At 30.1% G+C, this 20,702-nt stretch overlaps 3 protein-coding genes and 1 non-coding gene across 5 annotated transcripts; 2 read left to right on the top strand and 2 right to left on the bottom strand.

Moving 5' to 3' along the window:
* Positions 1–6: 6 nt before the first annotated feature.
* LOC125587747 lies at positions 7–4,242 on the bottom strand. 2 transcript variants are annotated; one of them, XM_048758809.1, is made up of 6 exons: positions 1,314–4,242; positions 773–1,174; positions 574–672; positions 442–489; positions 296–364; positions 7–208 (listed from the first exon to the last, which is right to left on the bottom strand). In XM_048758809.1, the coding sequence occupies exons 1-6, from the start codon at positions 2,244–2,246 to the stop codon at positions 119–121; spliced, it is 1,641 nt and encodes a 546-aa protein (XP_048614766.1). In that variant the 5' UTR covers positions 2,247–4,242; the 3' UTR covers positions 7–118. The 2 variants fall into 2 exon arrangements, with proteins under 2 accessions (XP_048614766.1, XP_048614765.1); XM_048758808.1 differs by having other exon boundaries at positions 1,263–4,238.
* An 8,443-nt stretch (positions 4,243–12,685) lies between these two features.
* Positions 12,686–14,132, top strand: BNAANNG18100D (vascular-related unknown protein 2). The gene is made up of 2 exons (XM_013826909.3): positions 12,686–13,665; positions 13,752–14,132. Exons 1-2 carry the CDS (start codon positions 13,294–13,296, stop codon positions 13,944–13,946), a joined length of 567 nt encoding a protein of 188 aa, XP_013682363.1. The 5' UTR covers positions 12,686–13,293; the 3' UTR covers positions 13,947–14,132.
* A 4,500-nt stretch (positions 14,133–18,632) lies between these two features.
* Positions 18,633–19,126, top strand: LOC106383665 (uncharacterized mitochondrial protein AtMg00810-like). The gene is made up of 2 exons (XM_013823739.1): positions 18,633–18,909; positions 18,963–19,126. The coding sequence occupies exons 1-2, from the start codon at positions 18,633–18,635 to the stop codon at positions 19,124–19,126; spliced, it is 441 nt and encodes a 146-aa protein (XP_013679193.1).
* A 1,414-nt stretch (positions 19,127–20,540) lies between these two features.
* On the bottom strand, positions 20,541–20,702 carry LOC125588053. The gene has a single exon (XR_007324449.1). It is a non-coding gene; the product is annotated as a U1 spliceosomal RNA (small nuclear RNA).

Here is a 20,702-nt window from a genome sequence, read left to right as displayed (position 1 = left end):
TTGGATGGCCTCTCAGCAGGTGACTCACTTGTTTCTTTCTGTCAAAAATCAGAAAAGCCTTTATATGTAAAAAAAATCACCCAAAACTAATTTGTAAACTCCAACTGTGAAAACAATATCATTGAGCATATACCTCTTTTGTCAGATTAGGAGAGAATACTTGAGTATCAAGGGCAGGAGTGTCATCATCTGATTCATTCATTGTCTCCTGCAAAAATCAAGAATGCATTCAAGAATATGTACAAAAGTTTCCAAATATTACTTCAAAACTCAACAATATTTATTGGTTACATACCTCATGTGTCAAATTAGGCTGTTGAGACATTGGAGATAAAGGCGTCTCACTCGATGGTTGCGTGTAATCCTGCAAAAATCAGGAAGGCATTCAGGATTTTGTACAAGAATTTCCAAATATTTTCTTAAAATTTTTTGAGCATATACCTCATTTTGTTGAGACTTTGGAGATGCAGCTGATTCAATCATTGTCTCCTGCAAAAATCAGGAATGCATTCAAGAAGTACAAAAGCTTCCAAATATTACTTCAAAACTCAACAATATTTATTTGTTACATACCTCATGTGTCAAATTAGGCTGTTGAGACATTGGAGATAAAGGCGTCTCACTCGATGGTTGCGTGTGAGACATTGGAGATAAAGGTGTCCCACTGGATCGCTGTTTGTCAAATATTAGGAAGGCATTCAAGAATATGTACAAGATCTTCCAAAAAATACTTGAAAATGCAAATGTAAAAGAAGATGTTTTGAGAATTTACCTGTTGTGTCACGTTAGTGGGAAAAACATTGTTGTTTCCTTCCAACTCTGACACACGGGCTCTAAGATGCATGTTTTCTTCTTCCAGTAATGACATTCGATCCTTCATGCTCTTCAGATTCTCCTCCATTACCTCAATGATCCTGTTCACTTTTTCATTTACTGAATCCTCATCAATCGGAGTAGAAGCTTGGCCAGTCTCCTTATTTGCCATCATTTGAATAAGAGCATCCAATGTTTCAAATGTGTCTACACACCTATTTTCCCAGTCATCGGCTGTAAGCTTGTACCCTTTCTTTGTTACATCTTTCAGTGTTTCCAGCTCGTCACTATATTTGTCTTCAATGGAGATATCATCTTCTGGATCATGAGGAATAGAAGGTAGTATGCAATGGACCTTCAGCTGAGAGTATTTTAAAAAAGACCAATGAGAAACATATTAAAAAGAAGAAGCCAAATAAACTGAGAAACATATACTTGGAAAAGCTTACCTTTGTATCAGCTTCAACCTGTAAAACCCTATCAAGTGATGGATTCTCTACCTCAGTGTATTTTTCACACAAGTAAGTCGGCCCAGGAACCTCAACTGTTGGTACACACTTACTGAACTTATTCCTTAGCAAAGGAATCGACTCTAGTATCCAAAGAAGGAATACTAGAGGATAACCTTGCAACTCAAATTTGGATTTATTCTCCAAATGATTCGCGACAGCGTTTTGAATTGACTTCAGGAGCACAATGTAAGCCTCTTTCCCCCATGGATATGTCATATCCTGTGCATTTTTCGCATATTCCAAAGGAAAACTCCCTCCTTTGCTCTTCCGCAATAATATGCTCTCTACCAGGATGAGCATTGCGAGGCATACTCTCTCCTCAGAAGCATCTTCTCTTGTGTTTCTGAGCTGTTCCACCACGTCACTTAACTTATGACTACGCCCCTTTAGCAATTCCCAATTAAATCTATCGGTTTCCCTTCGTGGTCCTTCTAATGCACCACTACATTTCAAGCCTGTCATCATATGAAATTCTCTTATAGAGAACCTCATTGGCTGCGCACCGAAATGGAACCAGGCTTCATTCTCCTTGACAGAAACGATGCTTCTAGTGAGAATGGCGTAGACCATCTTTGCTGATAACTTCAATCCTCTCTCACTGAGCTTCATTATAGGTCCCAGAAATGATCCTCGGACTCTTATCATCTCATCTGATTTTAGGATGCTGTCAACAATGGAGATATACTCTGAGCCGGAATATTGGTTGATTGCTGACTTTTGCTTTGGCTGTGAACCAATAGGATACTTCAGCTCTGGCAGTGCTAGTTTTAGAGGTACTGAATCCCATCTTGTTTCTATCCTGCGTAAACATGGAAAAAAAAATTTCAAACTTTTCTGGAAGGCTTTCCTGAAATAACACAACAAATGCTTCCTGAAATTATTATAAACACTAGACAGTTTCACAAGCAACAAAAGACTCATAAGCAAATTCAAGACCCTATCAAAAACAAATGCTTCCTGAAATTATTATAAACACTAGACAGTTTCACAAGCAACAAAAGACTCATAAGCAAATTCAAGACCCTATCAAAAATATCAACATTCCTAATCAAAACAAGACTCAAAGCAAAAAAGTTTCAAAATGTGTTACCATATGTGTCAACATTCAATAGATGCAGCAACAAATGCTTTCTGGAAATCTTCTAAAAACATTCAATAGATGCAGCAAGAGACAACAAACTTTTATTTTATAAATTTGTACAAACACACAGAAGGTTGAATCTGCAACATACCTCAAAGAGATGAATTATGCTCCAACAACTTTGTGTTCCCACAATTCAAAAGTCTTTCATTTACTTCGCTGGTTAATAAGAAAGAGTAACAAACAAATCAAAATCAAAACGCAAGCTTCACAAATTTTAATTCAAAAACCCTAATTTTAAAAAGTTACATAGTGATTTGTGTCCGATTTTGAGAGTAGAGAGTGTGACGCTGATGATTAGATAGCCGGAGAAGATGATTAGCGAGCCGGAGAAGATGATTAGCGAGCCGGAGAAGATGATTCTCGAGCCGGAGACGATGATTCCCGAGCCGGAGACGATGATTCGCGAGCCGGAGACGACAGTGCCGGTGAGGGTTTAAAGATTCCCGAGCCGGAGACGACACGGTTCGAAGAGTCACGAGTGAAGAAATGAATTGTTTGTTTTTTTTTTATTCTTATAAGACAAGGGTAGTAGTAACATTTTGCCTTTTAATGAATGTCATTTTTGTGACTTTCATTTCCTGGTGTCATTTTTGTGACATAAACTTGAAAGGTGTTCTTTTGGACAATTGCCCTTCTTAAAAGGCTTTCTTTTCAAAAATTAGGTGTGCAAAGATATTATGTAAGCAACACTAATGTGACGAAAGATATTGCGCAAGCACAATGTGACGAGAGAAGGTAATATACATTAGTCGATGATGTTATTGTTGACAAAAAACATTAGCCGACGAATAATTGATATTTTAAATAATTTCTGACAAACAAAATTGGAGAATATTATTAAATGTTGTTTAATTTTGACCATGTAATCTCTGTTGTGTAAATTACTATATTTGCTGTTTTACAGTAGTACATTTACGAACATATATACTTTTATTTTAGATTTATTTCTCTCTTAATAAAAATAAACTTACTCTAAAAGAAGAAGAAGAAGAATTTTTTTTTTGAGAAACTGAATTATTAGCTTTGATGACCGAACTAGAAAAGACTAGATGACATATGTGTAAAACAAATCTCAGAATCAAATGATTTTAAGATTTTAAGAGACGGCAAAGTACTTAGTTCTTACTTCTTGTAATAAATAAACATGGTCATGACTCATGATTAAGACATGTAATTCGTGGGGAAGTAGTAATAAAGATTCAACGAGAATGTGGTTTATAACGTGGTAAGCAGGCGAAAAATAGTCTTCACTGATTTTTAAAACAGGCAAATAAATAATTAAAGAACAAAACGTGATGAAGATAATAGTCTGGTTAAGGCCAGATTAACAAAAGGCGACATATATATATACTTAAACCTATTGGTTTTCTAATGCGCTACTTGAAGTTTTTGAATCCGGCAGAACAATTTCTTTTTTTAATTTAAGAATGTCTTGGGTTAAAACAGCATGTTTTTGATGTAAACACCTATTTGAATTGGGTTGTCATGAAATATTTAAATAAAATTTATCTTTTTCTTGTGCAACAAAAAATTATCTTATGTTCCCATTCTTCTTCTTTGTAATTTTGGTGACGTATAAAATTTGTGACGTTAGATGATGCGTAATCATATTAATTAAGGTGTCGAAAATTTGACCTAGATTGGATTTCTTCATTGTGAAAAATTGATGTTAATACATATGTGGTTGCCACTAGTGAATATTCATTACTAATTATCGTGTGACAATTATCAAAAGAATTGTTTACATATAGTTCTAATATATGTATTTTATATATGATAGATAAGATTATACCGACAACATTAATAATCATAGTTCATTGATTAGTATTATGTTAGTGGATTTTTATCAAACAATATAAGAGCTTATAATTCTTTCAGTAACCAAATAGTATTAAATCTAAAGACTTTATATTACTTCATCCATTCTAATATTTGAGAACAATTTATTAAAAATTACTTATATATTTATAGCTTTTCAAGATCAATTATAAGAAGGCACATAATTATAACTAGATTTTTGCCCGCGTTTCAAAACGCGGAAGTAAATTTTATTTAAAGAATTATTTACTAAAAATTCAAATATTTATATATACATATTTTTATAAAAACATTTGCTTTTAAAGTATATATAATTAAACTGAAATTTATATAAATATATTTTTATAAGAATAGATAAAAATTATTTATATAACTTATCTCATAATAATGTTTCTTATATTTTAAAACATTCAAATTATAATATGAGTTTATTTTTAACTTATTATATTGGTCAAAATATATTATTACAATACAAATTAAATATATGCCATTTAATCCATCTTATACTTTATAAATATTTACATATTTATGAAATAATTCGCAAAAACCTTTAATCGTAAAACATGACCTATAGTTTAATCTACCAGATAATTAAATAATATTAATTCAACTAAATTTAGTATTTTAAGTATATAAAATTCAAATATAATAAATTATATTTTAATATTCAAATTCAAATATTTATATTAAAATAGTTATTTACTATTTTATATATATTAATTTAATAGGTTATTTTAATATTTAAAGATGTAAATTTATGAATGTATGTATTCTGTATATGTAATTATTTTAATTTTATAATTTATAAATAAATAATAAATGGATTAAGTTAGTTTATATTTATTAATTGGTGTAGTAATTTTTATTATGAATATGAACTATGAATATATAAATACTGTAGAAATGTTATTTCTTAGTCTTTAAAATACGACTTAATGATGAAAAAAATATTCATTTATAATAATAGTTAATATTAATTACGAATTTTATTATTAAAATAAATATATTTATATTTTAAGTTAAAATATATCAAAAGATATTATTAAAATGTAATCTTAGAAAAGATATAAGAACATTCATGACCCTAAAAGAAAGTTTCATGAGCTCAAACATCATTCATGTACCAAGAACGCAAAATTTAAAGGCGGATAATTTAGCACACAGTGTCAGGAAATAATTATCTTTCGTCATTCACATGGATGCGGAGTTACCGATTTGGTTTACAAAGTCAGTATGAGTCTGTTTAAATTGATGACTAAAAAGAACATTTTTTTAGATATTTAATTTTAAAATAATTAAATAATATTTATGGTTAGAGTATATATTTAATAATGATTTAACTTAGTTGTAGATAAAATAATAAAAAGTTAAATAAATGTAATTGTCCAACTATGAATTTTGTAAATAAATTTTTAGTAATGCCGTTTTAATAGTATAGATAGTTCAATCATCATCAGTTCCGAGTAGTCTATAATAGTGATTAGTTCAACTCATCCTCGAGCTAGTTATCGGTTTTAACAACATTGGACTATAAATATATATAAAATCAATTTTGAATACCCATATAGAAAGTTCTTAGAACCTAACAAGGAAAAAATAAAATAAAATTATATATATATAGAAATATTGGTATATTGATTCGAGAAAAGGGAATTCATTACGTAGAAAACGTGATTTAGATCTAGTTAGACCATGATGTTTCAGTTGTTGTCAGTGATGGATTTTTACCATTGGTATGAAAATGTTATCCGTTTTAATATTCTTAGATAATGTCAATAAGAGAATGTTATTCAATTATGTATTTTATAAAATTTAAACTTAAACACAATTCATCATTATTCGAATTATTCTAGATTCTGTTTTAAAATATATTATTATTAAATATATTATTTATAAAAATTATTTAATATTTGGTTTCATTTAATAAATATTTAAATTCATTCTTTTAAATCTAGGATTATTTAACTTTGAAGGATTTTAAACTTCTTTGTATTTAAATTAATATTAAATTATGCAATCATGTATTCTGATATAGTTTAAATCTAAACACAATTTATCGTTATTGAAATTATGATTCTTAATTCTCTTTTAAATCTACTAGAGTTTGACCCGTACGTCCGTATAATTATTTTGATTTTATAAATATAAACCTTTGATACTATCATAAATATTTTAAATATATGATTTAAATTTTAGTGTTATATATTATGTAACGTTATAATCTTATTGTTTAAGTTTTTTTATATGACATTATTAATATATAGTATTTTTAACACATTTGACTTTGTTATTAATTGTTATTACTTGCTAATATATTTTGAATTTAGTACAACAAATTCATAATCTGAAATAATCAAAAAGAGAATCTCCTTCAAAATATGTTTTTTTTTTAATTCAACACTTTGCATACAATATATTTTTAAATTTATTTTGTTATACTATAGAAAAGATATTTGTTTAAGATAATTTATATTTCCATATTGTGTTTAAAGAAATATACTTTAACATCTATCATTTTAATATTTTCTAGATTTTATAAGTAAATACGTTTTTCTATTTTGATATTATAGTCTTATTATTTTAGTAAATTTTATACATAACATCATCTATCATATTATTTTATTATATTTTATTGATATAAAATATTTTCGATGTCCTAGCTTTAAATTTTCTGATCTTGTGTTATTAAATTGACGTTTCAAAATATTCTATACTTTTGATTTTTACAACATAATATTTTCGTGTTGCATTAAAAAATTATAATTCAACATTTATGATTTTATCTTTCAAAACTTGGAATATTATCATTTTGAGTTTGAAACATTTATTTCAAAATTATATATTTGGTTAAGAGAAATTTGGAAAATTACACAACTATTTTTGAGTTTAGAATATTATATGACTTTTGACTATATATTTTTTTTTTTAAATTAACTCATTATTTTATAAAAAATATTTAAATTTTGGTAAGATTTATTATACTTTTCTTAACAGATTTTATTATAATTAAAACTAGATGATATTTTCATATTCATGCAAGGATATAAATATTTACAAAGTAAATATATTATAATAATTTTTAATATCTTATTTTATTTTAAATTAGTTTCTAATTTATATTGTAATGAATGTGCATAATTTATTTTAAATAATGTCATGTTATTTAGATCTATGTTTTAGAATATATAATAAGTTTTGTTTGGTTATTATTTGGATATATTGAATAACATCTAATTTATTAATTCAACCATAATTGTTTTGTTCAATAGATTAAAAAATTAACTAATATTGTTATTTTCATTTAGTTGATTCATGTCTTAAATTTGTAAATATATTTTAGTAAGACTATGCATAATCTAATATATTTTATTTTGAAAATCAAATAGTAAAAATAAACTAAAGCGTTGATCGATTCAAAGTTACATAAATGAATGAATACAACGACGATAGTCTTTTGAAACCTCATGAGTATAAATAAATTATTAAAAAAACTTAACTGTAATAGTTGATTAATATCTCGATAACACTGTTTGAGAATTTCATATTTATTAATATGTTGATTCGCTCTAAATTTATATGTATAAAATATTACTATAAATAATAATTTATTATTATCTTAGATACAATTTTGTTTTTGGATATAAGAATTTGGATTGGTCCTCTTATTGATTTTTGGGTGTATTGTGTTATATATTCTTTCAAATTAAATTTCAACTATTTTTAATCTAATTCAACCAAAACAAATTAATTTTATTCATTGTATTAGTTTGGTTTTTCATCTTTGATGTGTAAGTATATTTTTATTTTTGAAATAATATTGTATATGCTGGTTTTTAAAAATAAAATAAGAAAAAATAAAGTAATGATCGGTACGAAGTTACATAAAAATATAACCGGTAAATGTTTGGAGAATTTCTATGTTTACCGCTTTCTTGGTACCATTATACATGTTTACCACAGCTAAAGAAATATTTTCAAAAATACATTTTTCATTAGGTGGCAAAAGAATTTTATACTCTTGTTCTTTATATATATAATAAATAATTATGTTTAAAAAAAATGTTTTCAAATTATACTTTTAACAAATTCAAATTTTTTTATAATTTTTTTTGAATTTTTTTTGAATTTTTTTTCCGAAATAGTTTTTTTTAAATTTCTTTTTGATAATAAAAAATTATTTCTGAAACTATTTAATTTTTTGTAAAATATTTTTAAATTATTTATTTATATATTTACTAGAATCCTAAATTTCACATTCCAAAAACCCTACCCCACCACTCAACTCTAAACATGTCTTTTGCCTTTTATTAAAAGTGAGGGTAAAAGTGGTTAGTGTAAATATGAAAATTGATACTATGAATGTTGTGTTTCCCTAAATCTGTAAAGGGAAGATTATTTATTTACTTTAACATCTAGATTATTTTTGTAAATTTTTATTTTTATGAAATCACATTATATATAAATATACTTTCGTTTTAAATTTTATAAATGATTTCTTTATTATATATGTTATTTGGAAAAATACAAAATGAAACTTAAATAACAGAAAAATTAAAAAAATATATTATTTAGTAAAGATATCTCAATTTGTGTTATTTAAATTCTTTTTGTAATACTTTGAGTAATTGATTGATTTAAATAAAATACTTATTACTTTTAAAATATATATTCAAAAGGGAAAATTATTATTCACATTAAAATCATGATTATTTTGTGAACTTTCCTTTGATGAATCACATTATATAAAATATATTTTGGTTTTAAAGTTTTATAAATGTTCTTTATTATATAAGTCATTTGGAAAATATAAATTAAAAGGAAACTTAAAAAAAAGAGAAAATATTTTTTAATAATGACAATTAGATATATTTGATTCATTAAGAGTATCACTGTAATTAACGTTTGAAGAATTAATGTGTGCGTGACACATAAGAAACTGACTTCCCAACATGAGAACTAAAGGTTAGTTATATACTATTATATTTTGAATATAATCATTTTAAGATAATATATTGCTATGAGTATCAAAATAAATAAAAATATAATATATAGTTATACATATAAATTTTAACATATGTTAATAATTTTAATTTGTGTATAAAAATATTATATAGTTTAACTCGTTTTAACGGTGATGAACTGATGATAGTTAATTCAAATGAAATAATTTTTTTAAAGAAAATAGAATTTACCAGTTTCATATTGTTCTGTCAAATTTAATTCATATATCATTTATATTTTAATATAATATAGAATATAATTATGGGGAATATAATATTGAATATAATTATGGAGAATTTCCATGTTTAGCACTTTGTTGTTACCATTATTCATGTTTACCACCACTAAAGAGACATTTTCAAAAATACATTCTTCATTAAGAGGAAAAAAAATCTTATACCCTTGTTCTTTATATATATATATATATATATATATATATATATATAATAATTATTTAAATAAAAAATAATTTTTTTTATGTTTTCCATAATACTTTTTCAAATTCTAACATTTTATAATAAAAAAAATTCGATTTTTTTCTAATTTGTTTTTTTTCAAAATTTCTTTTTGAAAATCAAAAATTATTTTTGAAACTATTTTTAAATTTTATTTTCTATTTTTAAGTATTTATTTGTATATTTATTAGAATCCTAAATTTCACATTCCAAAAATCTTACCCTATCCCTCGACTCTAAACCTTAAGTGTAGATTAGTAAACCTTAGAGTTATAAATGTATTTTTCCTCTTTAAAAATGAGGGTAAAAGTAGTTATTGTAAACGTGAAAAGTGATATTATGAATGTAGTATTTTTGGTAATTTCCCTATAATTAGAACATTTACAAAATATCATATATTTTACTTTTGTTTATAATAAAATTAAATTTTAAATAACATTGACCGTAGTAATATTTTATTACTAATTAAAAATTAAAATGTTTATATAAATATCTAAAAACTTTAGTAGGATTTTGTAAGATTTTCTCAAAATATTTTGTTATAGCTAAGAAAATTTAAATTTATAGTTAAAATTAATTTATTATTAATATTTTTATTGATTATTTAAGTTTTCTATAAATATATATTTGATTGATTAATATAAATAATCAAATATGTCATATATTTGTCAACATTAGATTAAAATAGTGATTCTATTTTAATATAATAGAGCGTTATTGGATATGTTATTTATAAATCTTATATAAAATTTGGTGTTATTCAATGAATTATTTAAATCCAATTTTTTTAATCTAGTATTATTCAACTTTTAAAAAACTTATTTCTATGTTAAATTGATTTCAAATCATTTGTTGTGGAATCTCATGAACAAATATCTGAAATCAAAATGTAAGGCATATTACACAGATTTTAGAATTTTCTAACATTAAACTATCTTAAAATTATAAATTTGATGGATTGCATTGATAATTGATTTTAGATTGAATAACACGCCTAACTGAATCTTCTGGATTAATTATGTCACGGCTTACCAGTATAGTATATATACATTTCTTTTATAAATACAATTATTCATATTATATGTTCTCCTATGTATTACTAGAGAATCATTTAAAAAGTTGTAACCTTAAGTTTGTATTAATTAAAAAATACTTTTGATTAGGTGTCACTTAATTAGGGTGTCAATTAGGCTTACGTGACAGCATAAAAATTATCAATTAAAAAATTAGTAAGTCTAAAATCCAATTGTTAAGAAAACTTATATTAACCCAAACATAAAAGTATATGTTAGACTTAATACTTGACGATTTCATTAACTTAATACTCGGACTAATATATATATACCGTATATGGAACACATTGAAAGAAGTTTTTATGATTATGTCATTCGAATATGAGCGTATCATGCATTCTACAAATCATTCGAATATGGTTTCGTTTGGAAATTTGGTCATATCATGCGTTCTAAATATCATAGAATGAATTAGCAGTCTAATGTTTTTTTTGTATAGTAACATTATACATTGTCTACAATCAGTCTAAATTCATATAAAGCCGAGGAGTAGGGTGTGATCTGCGTATAATATTCAAGCAGTGGTTGTATCCGAATATATAGAATGATGGAATATATTTCAGACTAATATCAATGGAAAAATAATGAATATCCGGTTTATACTATTTTGATGTTGGTTAAGATTTATTTAAATTTTAATTTAACCAATCTGTAATCAATAAATAATATCATCGTATCAAATTTATGGACTGTGTAACACACTCATATACTTAGGGGAATTTAGGTAATTATATATTATGTCTTTAGTCAACAAGGAAATACATAAATACACAAAGCTAGATCCACAAAATATTATATACATCAAAAATATATGCTTAATCGTCAGTTCACCTTGAGCAAAAAATGGTAAGTTATATTCAATACTAATAAAACTTTGGCACCAAGTAGTCAATGCCCAAAAAACCCTGAAAACTAAGGAAAAATATATATTTGATGTACAAAATAGTTAATGCTCTTATACGAGAACTTAAATCTAACAAGCAATCTTATATAAACTAGGGGTTGTTCTCAAACCAACATTCTTCGAGCTATCTATTCAGCTTCAGATTTAAAGAAAAAAAATGTCGTCTTCAAATATTAATTTAAAAATCGGGTTTGTCAATTTTTTGTTGTCTTAATATGGCCTATAAGTATATTATTTACTAACTATAGGTTAACCCAATCTGTATTTTTTTTATATAGGGGATTTTCCATTTTATGTTGTTAAATAAAAAAATTAATGACATTCCAAATTCTTACACTTAATTTTGATTATATTCAAATCTTAATCAACGATATGTTAATAAAAAGCAAAATTACATAATATCTTCTATAACTTTCATATTTAATATAAATACAAATAATATAATTATATAGTTTTCAAATACACTAAAATAAAATGTTAAAACACTACTAACAAAAAATGTTAAAACATATTGATTTTGTAAATTAGATTTTGTTGAAAATATTCTTACGCTTTTAAAACGTGGGTTAAAATCTAATTTTAGTTAAATTACGGTTGGATAAGTCATATTTTAATTGATGAAACGAGATATTTAAACGATATGTGATTTCTACATCAATTTTTGGATGAATGAAATTAAATTCGTGATGTTAACTACATAACATCATTAAATTGAGGGATGTTGTCATGCATAACATATACGAAAGGTATACATTAGTTTAATTTCCATGGTTAGCCATGTGATGACCAATACTTCATGTAGTCAGCGATCATTTTTTTTATATATATATACATTTATTTTATAAATGAAATTATTCATATTATATGTTTGTTTCTCTAAGATTGAGCAACCTCACTTTAGAGACCAACGAGACTTGTGAAACGTGCACAATCACATTATCCACTAACCCACAAGAAGGTCCACCACTTTCCCTCATTTGTTATTCTTGCACATCAAGAAACCAAACTACTCGATCTATATATTTTAAATATCTGATATGTGACTTTTTTTGGTTTGAGTCTAAATTTATTTGTTAGCCTTTCCGCATATAATTTACGAACATGTAAATGCAAAGTGAAATGCAGATGAAAATTAATTTGTGTAAATTTTGTTTCTTAATTTTCGTATCTACATTTTCAGTTCGTACAAAAATACTTGACAAAACAATGCTTTTAAACTTTATAAAAAGATATGTTCATATATAAACGGAAGCACATATCTTTGCCTCATTTAGATGGTGGTGTGAATCTTGCCACCCATTTTGTCTTTGAATTGAAAAAAGTACATATCAAGGATCCAACACTAGTTGATATTAAAAAAAGCACTAATACAATTTAAAAAATAAATAAAAGAATTAAAAAAACAAAAATTACAAACGGACCAAAATGTGCCACACCTACACCTTCCATGATCTCCTTCTCTCTTTATCCTTTCCTTTATAAATGAGACCCTGTCTCATAACAAAATCATTTGGCAACAAAAGTCTCAGCTTGTACATACACATCTTTCTTTTGCATACCCCCCAACACTTCAATGGAGAACTCCGTAAACAACTGCGTGAGACAAAAGGTATTCTCTAATCACCAAGTCAGAACGATACACGAAGAAGAAGATCAAAAGGAGGAGAGTAGTTGGCTAATCTACTTTGAAGACATTGATCACGAAGACGAAATGGTCGAAGAAATGAGTCATTACTACGATAATGATTCATCGATGATCTCAGACGCTGCATCTCCTGTCCACAACACAAAGATATATAACGTTGCTCGTCGAAAGGCTAATAGTACTAATACAAACCCTAAAAAGAGACGTATCATCCATCAACACAAAAAAGAAAAACAACAAGAAAAAGGAGATGAAGACGAAGAAGAAGACACAGCCTCTTCTCCTTCGAATAAAACTAAGGTTGGATATATATCTGAGTATATCTTAATTTGTGGAGTTGGTCTTTTCGTTTTGTTAAGTTTCTAACATTTTTGGTGTTTAATCAGGGTTTTCATGTGTTGGATGGTGGTGAAAATAATGTAAATGTTACATCAGAGGTAATATACAAGAAACATTGTGTTGCAAGAGACACAAGATCGAACATAAATGAAGTAATAAATGAAGAATTCTTATCCGCAGAACTGAAGAAGAGAGGACTTTGTCTAGTTCCTTTATCAATGTTTTCTAATTTTATTGCTTGATGATTCTTGTTTAAAGAAAGGGTTTTTAACTGTGATCATTATTTTTATTCTTCTGATTCTTTGATGTAAGATCTTTACTATTATTGACAAGTAAATATATAGAAAATGGAATACAGATTGCAAATTTAACACTTTGGAAATGTCTAATCTATGATCAAAGTGAGACTGAGCTTATACTTTATACCATCTTTTATTTTATTTTTTTTTTTTATTTTTTTTTTTTTGTGCACCAATGTTTTCATTAAGAGATTCAAACCGTTACAAGAATAAAAACAGCATCGTACAAACCACGATGTGCGAACTGATCAAATAAAACCCCGACATTTAGTTCAAAGGAATACAAGGATAGATACACAAACTTAAAAAAGTTTGATAAAACATTATGAAAGATATAGAAGTTGCCACCTACGATCAAATCTAAGGAAGACTCAAACCGTACTTCTAAATCTTCAAGTAACACACGATTAGTCACAATAGCATATGACGTCGCAACACCTTCCAAAACCTCGACTCTCATCGGAGAGAGGGTCGTTGTATCTACCGGCCCCAAGTGGACCATCACATAAGATAACAAACGGTTAGGAAATTGGTAACTTTTTCCGGTTAACACCGGAAGAGGATCACCTCTTGTAAAGAGGGATTTTGATGGAACAATTCTCTCCTTGGAGAAGGAGGATGTGGATAACAATCTCTCTCGGCCCTGACGATTGACTCTCGGCCATATCTCTCGGCTCTCGGCCTCTTGTAAAGATGGATACCATCTTTTATTTACAATTCTGCTATATACACTGTTTAATTACTATAGCCTGCATCTGAGAATATAGAGGGGTTATAAAATGATAAAAGAGATGCGTTTCAGTTTCTTGTTTTGTTTCCGAAAGATTCTTTATTTTTTGCCATCAACGAAAAATTCTTTAATTATTAGAAACTGGAGTATCACCTCAAAAAGATTTCCAACAGGTCCATGGTCACATATAATAACAGTCAGTTGTTCTAGCATGGTTTGGCGCTAACTTAGTTGACAAGAAGGTTCCATAACTTTCCTAACTAGTTTGTGTCTAACCATTTGAGGTGCAACTTTTCCAAGAGGATATCATGGAAAGAAAACAACAGTGTAACATATTATCAATATTTTGGGGAGATTTATTTTGATCTTTACATATGTAGACAGCTTATAAGATACAAAGTTCATGGTGATAGTATTTGAAAGATATGTCAAATGAGGAAATCAAATGGTGAAGATAGGTTTCAAGTCTTCGCTATAAAAAATATTGACATGAAGAAATAAAACCAAGAAGTTTTTATCTACCAAGGTCTGCCCAAGGTTAAAGCAAATCAAGTAAGACCTGCCAGAATGAACAGTACCCGCAGAGGTACAGTAAAAACATACATATAATTAGCTTCCTTAGTAAGCCAAGGGTGTTTGGCTACTAGAGTAAACTTGTTCTATTATGCTTCTTCTCTTGATAACCTATTGTAATGATATGTTTCAGATCTAATGAAATTATTCTCTCTTACATTTTGAACTCTCTTATTTTCTTCATGTTCTTCATTCTCCAGAAACTAATATTCTACTACATCTCATATTTTCACAATTCTAACATGGTATCAGAGCCTTATGCTCCTGAACCTCACAAACGCTTCTGCAAGTCTATCTCTTTCTCAGATTTTCTTCAAAATCTGTTGAATACATCCTTTTATCCACTAGTCCAAAGGTCTTCCAAGAGAGAAGAACCTCACCAACACTAAAAATAGATGAGTATACCTTATTATCTGGAATCAAGAAAGCTTCAGCCATATCCAGAAAGCTTCATCAAGTCCAGTCTATCTCAAAATTACTAGGAACAGTCTATTGTCCACTGGTCCATATCTCTCCATGAGGGAGAACTCAAATATGGTGTTGGTTCCAGAGTACAAGAAGGCCAACAACATAAGAAGCGCAATATGCGAAGAAGAAGTGATTTGAATCTTGTTAGGAATGTAATCAAGGAATTTGAGCATCCATCGATTCAAGGAAAAACCATGTATTCATCTGTCATTGGTGTTTCAAATGAAGGAGGAACATGGAGAAGTACTGATAGTGCAGCCAACACTGATGGTCCAGCGACCATGAGTGACCTACATGCCTTTATCAAAGCCTTTATCTCATCCAAGAAGGCAGGTACACACTCTCTTGACTCTAAACCTATCATTATAGATTCAGGAGCAAGCCATCATATAATTAGTGATAGGAACTTGATTAGTGATGTCCAGCCTGCCTCAGGGAATGTTCTTATAGAAAGTGGTGATAAGGTTAAGATACAAGGGATAGGAAACCTTAGGTTGTTTGATAGGGAACCAACTGCCTTGTATATGCCTCAGTTTACATCAAATCTGCTATCAGTGAGGAAGGCTACGGTTGATCTTAGTTGTCAGGATGTCTTCAGACCAGATGAGGTTGAATTTCAAGACTTAAATACAGGCCATGTGATTGGAAAAGGGCACGTTCACAACGAACTTTATCATCTTCAGAAGACAGGGGTGTCTAGACCATCTACTTCTTGTTGTTTGGCCAGTACCTCCAGCGTGGTTGATAGCACATTATGGCATGCTAGGCTGGGACATTCTTATACCAGAGCCCTAAACCTGATGCTTCCAGGTGCGGTCTACAAGAACGATAATTGTGAAGCTTGCATATTGGGGACACATTGTAGAGCAGTCTTCCCATAGTCTAGCACCATATATGAAAGATGTTTTGACCTTGTTCACTCTGATGTATGGACTGCTCCGTGTGTGTTCAGAGAGAACCACAAATACCTTGTCACCTTCATTGATGAGAAGTCCAAATACACTTGGGTGACACTGATTCAGTTTATGGACATGGTGTTGGAAGCTTTCCAGAATTTTCATACCCATATATGTAACCATTTCAATGCCAAGCTGAAAATTCTAAGGTCAAATAATGGTGGAGAATATACAAGTCAGGCATTCAAGCAATATCTTGCTCAACATGTGATTACTCACCAGACAAGTTGTCCTTACACTCCTCAACAGAATGGAGTTGCTGAGAGGAAGAACATACACTTGATGGAGGTAACAAGATCAATGAACATCAATGTTCCAAAAAGATTATGGAGTGATGCTGTGATTTCTGCTACTTATCTGATCAATAGGACTCAACTAAAGTCTTCAACGACCAGTCTCCATTTGAGGTCCTAAACAAGACCAAGTCATCTTTGGACCACATGCATGTGTTTGGGTGCCTCTGTTTTGTGATGATACCCGGGGAGCAGAGGAACAAGCTTGATGCTAAAAGCTAAAAGACTATGTTCATTGGTTACTCTCCAACTCAGAAGGGGTATAAGTGCTATGATCCAGAGTCAGAAGGATTATTGTCTCAAGGGATGTGAAGTTTGTGGAATCAAAAGGGTACTATGATAAGAAGAGTTGGGAAAGCCTTCAAGATCTATCACAAAGACCTTCAGATAGGGCAAACAACTTGAGAATTATTTTGGAAAACTTAGGCATTAGCCAGCCTCAGACCAGTGGAGTACCAAGAACTTCTACAACACCTCTAGATGTTGATGAAGATGCACCAAGGGTAGAAACAGTCCATCCTGATCCAGAAGGAGGCAATGAACCTGAATCACAACAACAAGAACAACAACAAGATGATTCAGCCGCAACACAAGATCAAGATGGAGCTGAATCTGATCAGTCTAGTAAAGATCAGTGTAGTGGAGAACAAGGGCAGGAAGAGGCGGTGGTAGAAGTGCAATAGATTCAACCTTTAAGAAGAAGAACTAGAGAGAAGAAACCATCCAAGTGGGTCGACACAAAAGTATACTTCAACAGCAATGCAGTGGCTCATCCTATCCAAGCAACCTGTTCTTTGGCGAGTTACCCTCAAGAGCAGATAGTCTTTATCAGCAATCTGGATCAAGAGTACATTCCAAAAACTTATGAAGAGGCAATGGAACTTGATGAGTGGAGAGATTCAGTTGGAGATGAAATCAATGCCATGATCAAAAATGATACTTGGTATGAAACTGAGCTTCCCAAAGGAAAGAAAGTAATAACAAGTCGCCTTCTCTTCACCATCAAGTACCTAGCTAATGGGAAACTAGAAAGGAAGAAGACAAGGCTGGTTGCAAGAGGATATACTAAGTCTATGGAGAAGACTATATGGGTACCTTTGCACCAGTAGCTAAACTCCACACTATAAGGATTCTTCTTTCCTTGGAAGTCAACTTGGAGTGGTATTTATGGCAGATGGATGTTAAGAATGCTTTTATCTAAGGAGAATTAGAGGATGAGGTTGACATGAGGCCACCTCCTGGTATGGAAGATCTGGTTAAACCAGGGAATGTCCTTAGATTGAAGAAATCAATATATGGATTAAAGCAGTCACCAAGAGCTTGGTATCACAAATTATGCACAACTCTCAATGGAAGAGGGTTTGTGAAATCAGAAGCTGATCATACTCTTTTCACCCTCACAAGCAAACAAGGAATTGTGGTGCTTCTGATCTATGTAGATGATATCATAATCACATGAAGTGACAAGGAAGATATCATCACAACCAAAGCTTTTCTTAAGTCTACTTTTGATATTAAAGATTTGGATGAGCTAAAGTAATTTTTAGGGATATAAATATGCCGCTCTAAAGAGGGCCTTTTCGTATCTCAAATAAAGTACACACTTGATATGTTAAATGAGGCTGGAGAACTTGGAAGAAGAGTAGCCAAAATACCACTTGAAGAAGGGTACAAAGTCTTGCGTGAGGGAGAGTTTGAAGACACACTATTTGGAGACTTCAAGCTCTTTAGGAGGATGGTTGGAAAGCTGATCTATCTTACCATTACAAGACCAAACATCTGTTTTGTTGTGAACCAAGTCAGCCAGCATATGCAAGCACCAAAGGTCCATCATTGGAATATGGTGGAAAGGATCATACGATACCTAAGGGAGGCTCCATGTCAAGGTGTTTGATGGGTTGCAACAAGAGCACATAGATTGTGGGATATTGTGATGCAGATTGGGCTGGTGATAGAGTGGATATGAGGTCTACTACATGTTATTACACCTTCATTGGAGGCAATCTAGTTACGTGGAAAAGCAAGAAGCAAAAGGTGATATCATGTTCAAGTGCTGAGGCAGAGTATAAAGCAATGAGGAAGCTGACTAGTGAGCTCATTTGAATCAGAATGCACTGTGATAACCTGGCAGCCATTCATATAGCTTCAAATTCAGTGTTTCATGAAAGGACAAAACACATTGAAGTGGACTGTCACAAGGTGAGACAAGCTGTGGAGCAGATCATTCTACCTTGATACACTAGAAGTGAAGACCATCTAGCTGATATCTTCACCAAAGGAGCAAGTACTAAGGTCTGTTAGTTCATTCATCCGAGATTGGGACTCATAGACCTGACTAGATCATGATCCCCTTAAGCCATGAAGTATTTACTCTTTTTCTTTTGTGTGCTTTTTGTTCCATTGGATTTTTTTAACACAAAAGGTTTTAACGAGGGATGTCTTCATGTGTTCCAAGCTTAGCCATACCTTATGGTAAAGCTCGAGAGGGAGTATTGACATGAAAAAATAAAAAGAAGAAGTTTTATCTAGCTAGGTCTGCCCAAGGTTAAAGGAAATCAAGCAAGGCATGCCAAAATGAACAGTACCCGCAAAGCTTAAGTAAAAACAGACAGATATTTTATTTTAGCTTCCCTATTAAGCCAAAGGTGTTGGGCTACTAGAGTAAACTTGTTTTATTCTGCTTCTTTCTCTTGATAACCTATTGTAATGATATGTTTCAGATTTAAGGAAATTATTCTCTCTTTCTCTAGCTCTTACATTTTGAACTCTCTCATTCTCTCTCTCTCTCATTCTGTAGAAACTAACATTCTACTACATCTCATATTCTCACAATTCTAACAAAAAATGTATGATTTGCATATACCCATGGAAAAAGCTGAAATTTCCGTAGCAGTTATGGCATCCGCAAACAAGGTCCATAAAACTCACAGAGCTAGTTCTGATTATTTCTGAGAAATGGTGGCACGACACCAAAACCTTCGTTTTCCCTTGGGGTGACAACCACAACACTTGAAGATGTAATGGTTCTTTAAGGTAGAATTCTCTGTTTTAGGTTTGAACATGTATCTTTCCTTGTGTTGTGGTTTAGCTATTTGTGTGTCCATCTACACTTTTAACATCTCTATGAAACTATTTTTCCAATCGTTGTGCATCTTTCAACTGGTACACAGATCCCTCTTGCTCCACCTGTTCTTGCACATTATAGATTTCACCAAATCGAAGACAAGATTGATCTTAGTGCCTTGTTTAAGTTGGTCCAAATTTAGACATGGGAGAGATTAAGGAACTGCAGCCAAAGATTGGCTAATTATGATGACGTGAAACAAGCTTTTGTACTAATTAACATCTATTAGAGTCCCAGAAAATAATCTGTTTTTATAGTTATGGAAAGCTCATTAAATTGTGGTTTAATAGAGTAACATTAAGCCAGGCGATCAATTAGTAAATGGGGTTTCTTCTCCCTAACCAAGAGAGACAATATCGGTTAACTTGAAAATTTGTGAAGACTAAGTTACTTGTAGGGGCTGTGCGAACGAAAACCTTCTATTCCACAGATAATGACGCAGGCTCTCTACCTGAGAAGACCTTAGGCTAAGCTCCCTTCTTTAAGGTGCAATGAAGTCCCTAGTCTAGGTCACTCATCTTTTTGTTTACGAGTTGACCCTGTCTAGGTAAGTGA

This window comes from Brassica napus, chromosome C5 (genome assembly GCF_020379485.1).
Source record: "Brassica napus cultivar Da-Ae chromosome C5, Da-Ae, whole genome shotgun sequence".
In the NCBI taxonomy this organism is placed as follows: Eukaryota; Viridiplantae; Streptophyta; class Magnoliopsida; order Brassicales; family Brassicaceae; genus Brassica; species Brassica napus.
The sequence above is the reverse complement of the archived record's forward strand: the minus strand, read 5'-3'. Positions and strand labels throughout refer to the sequence as shown.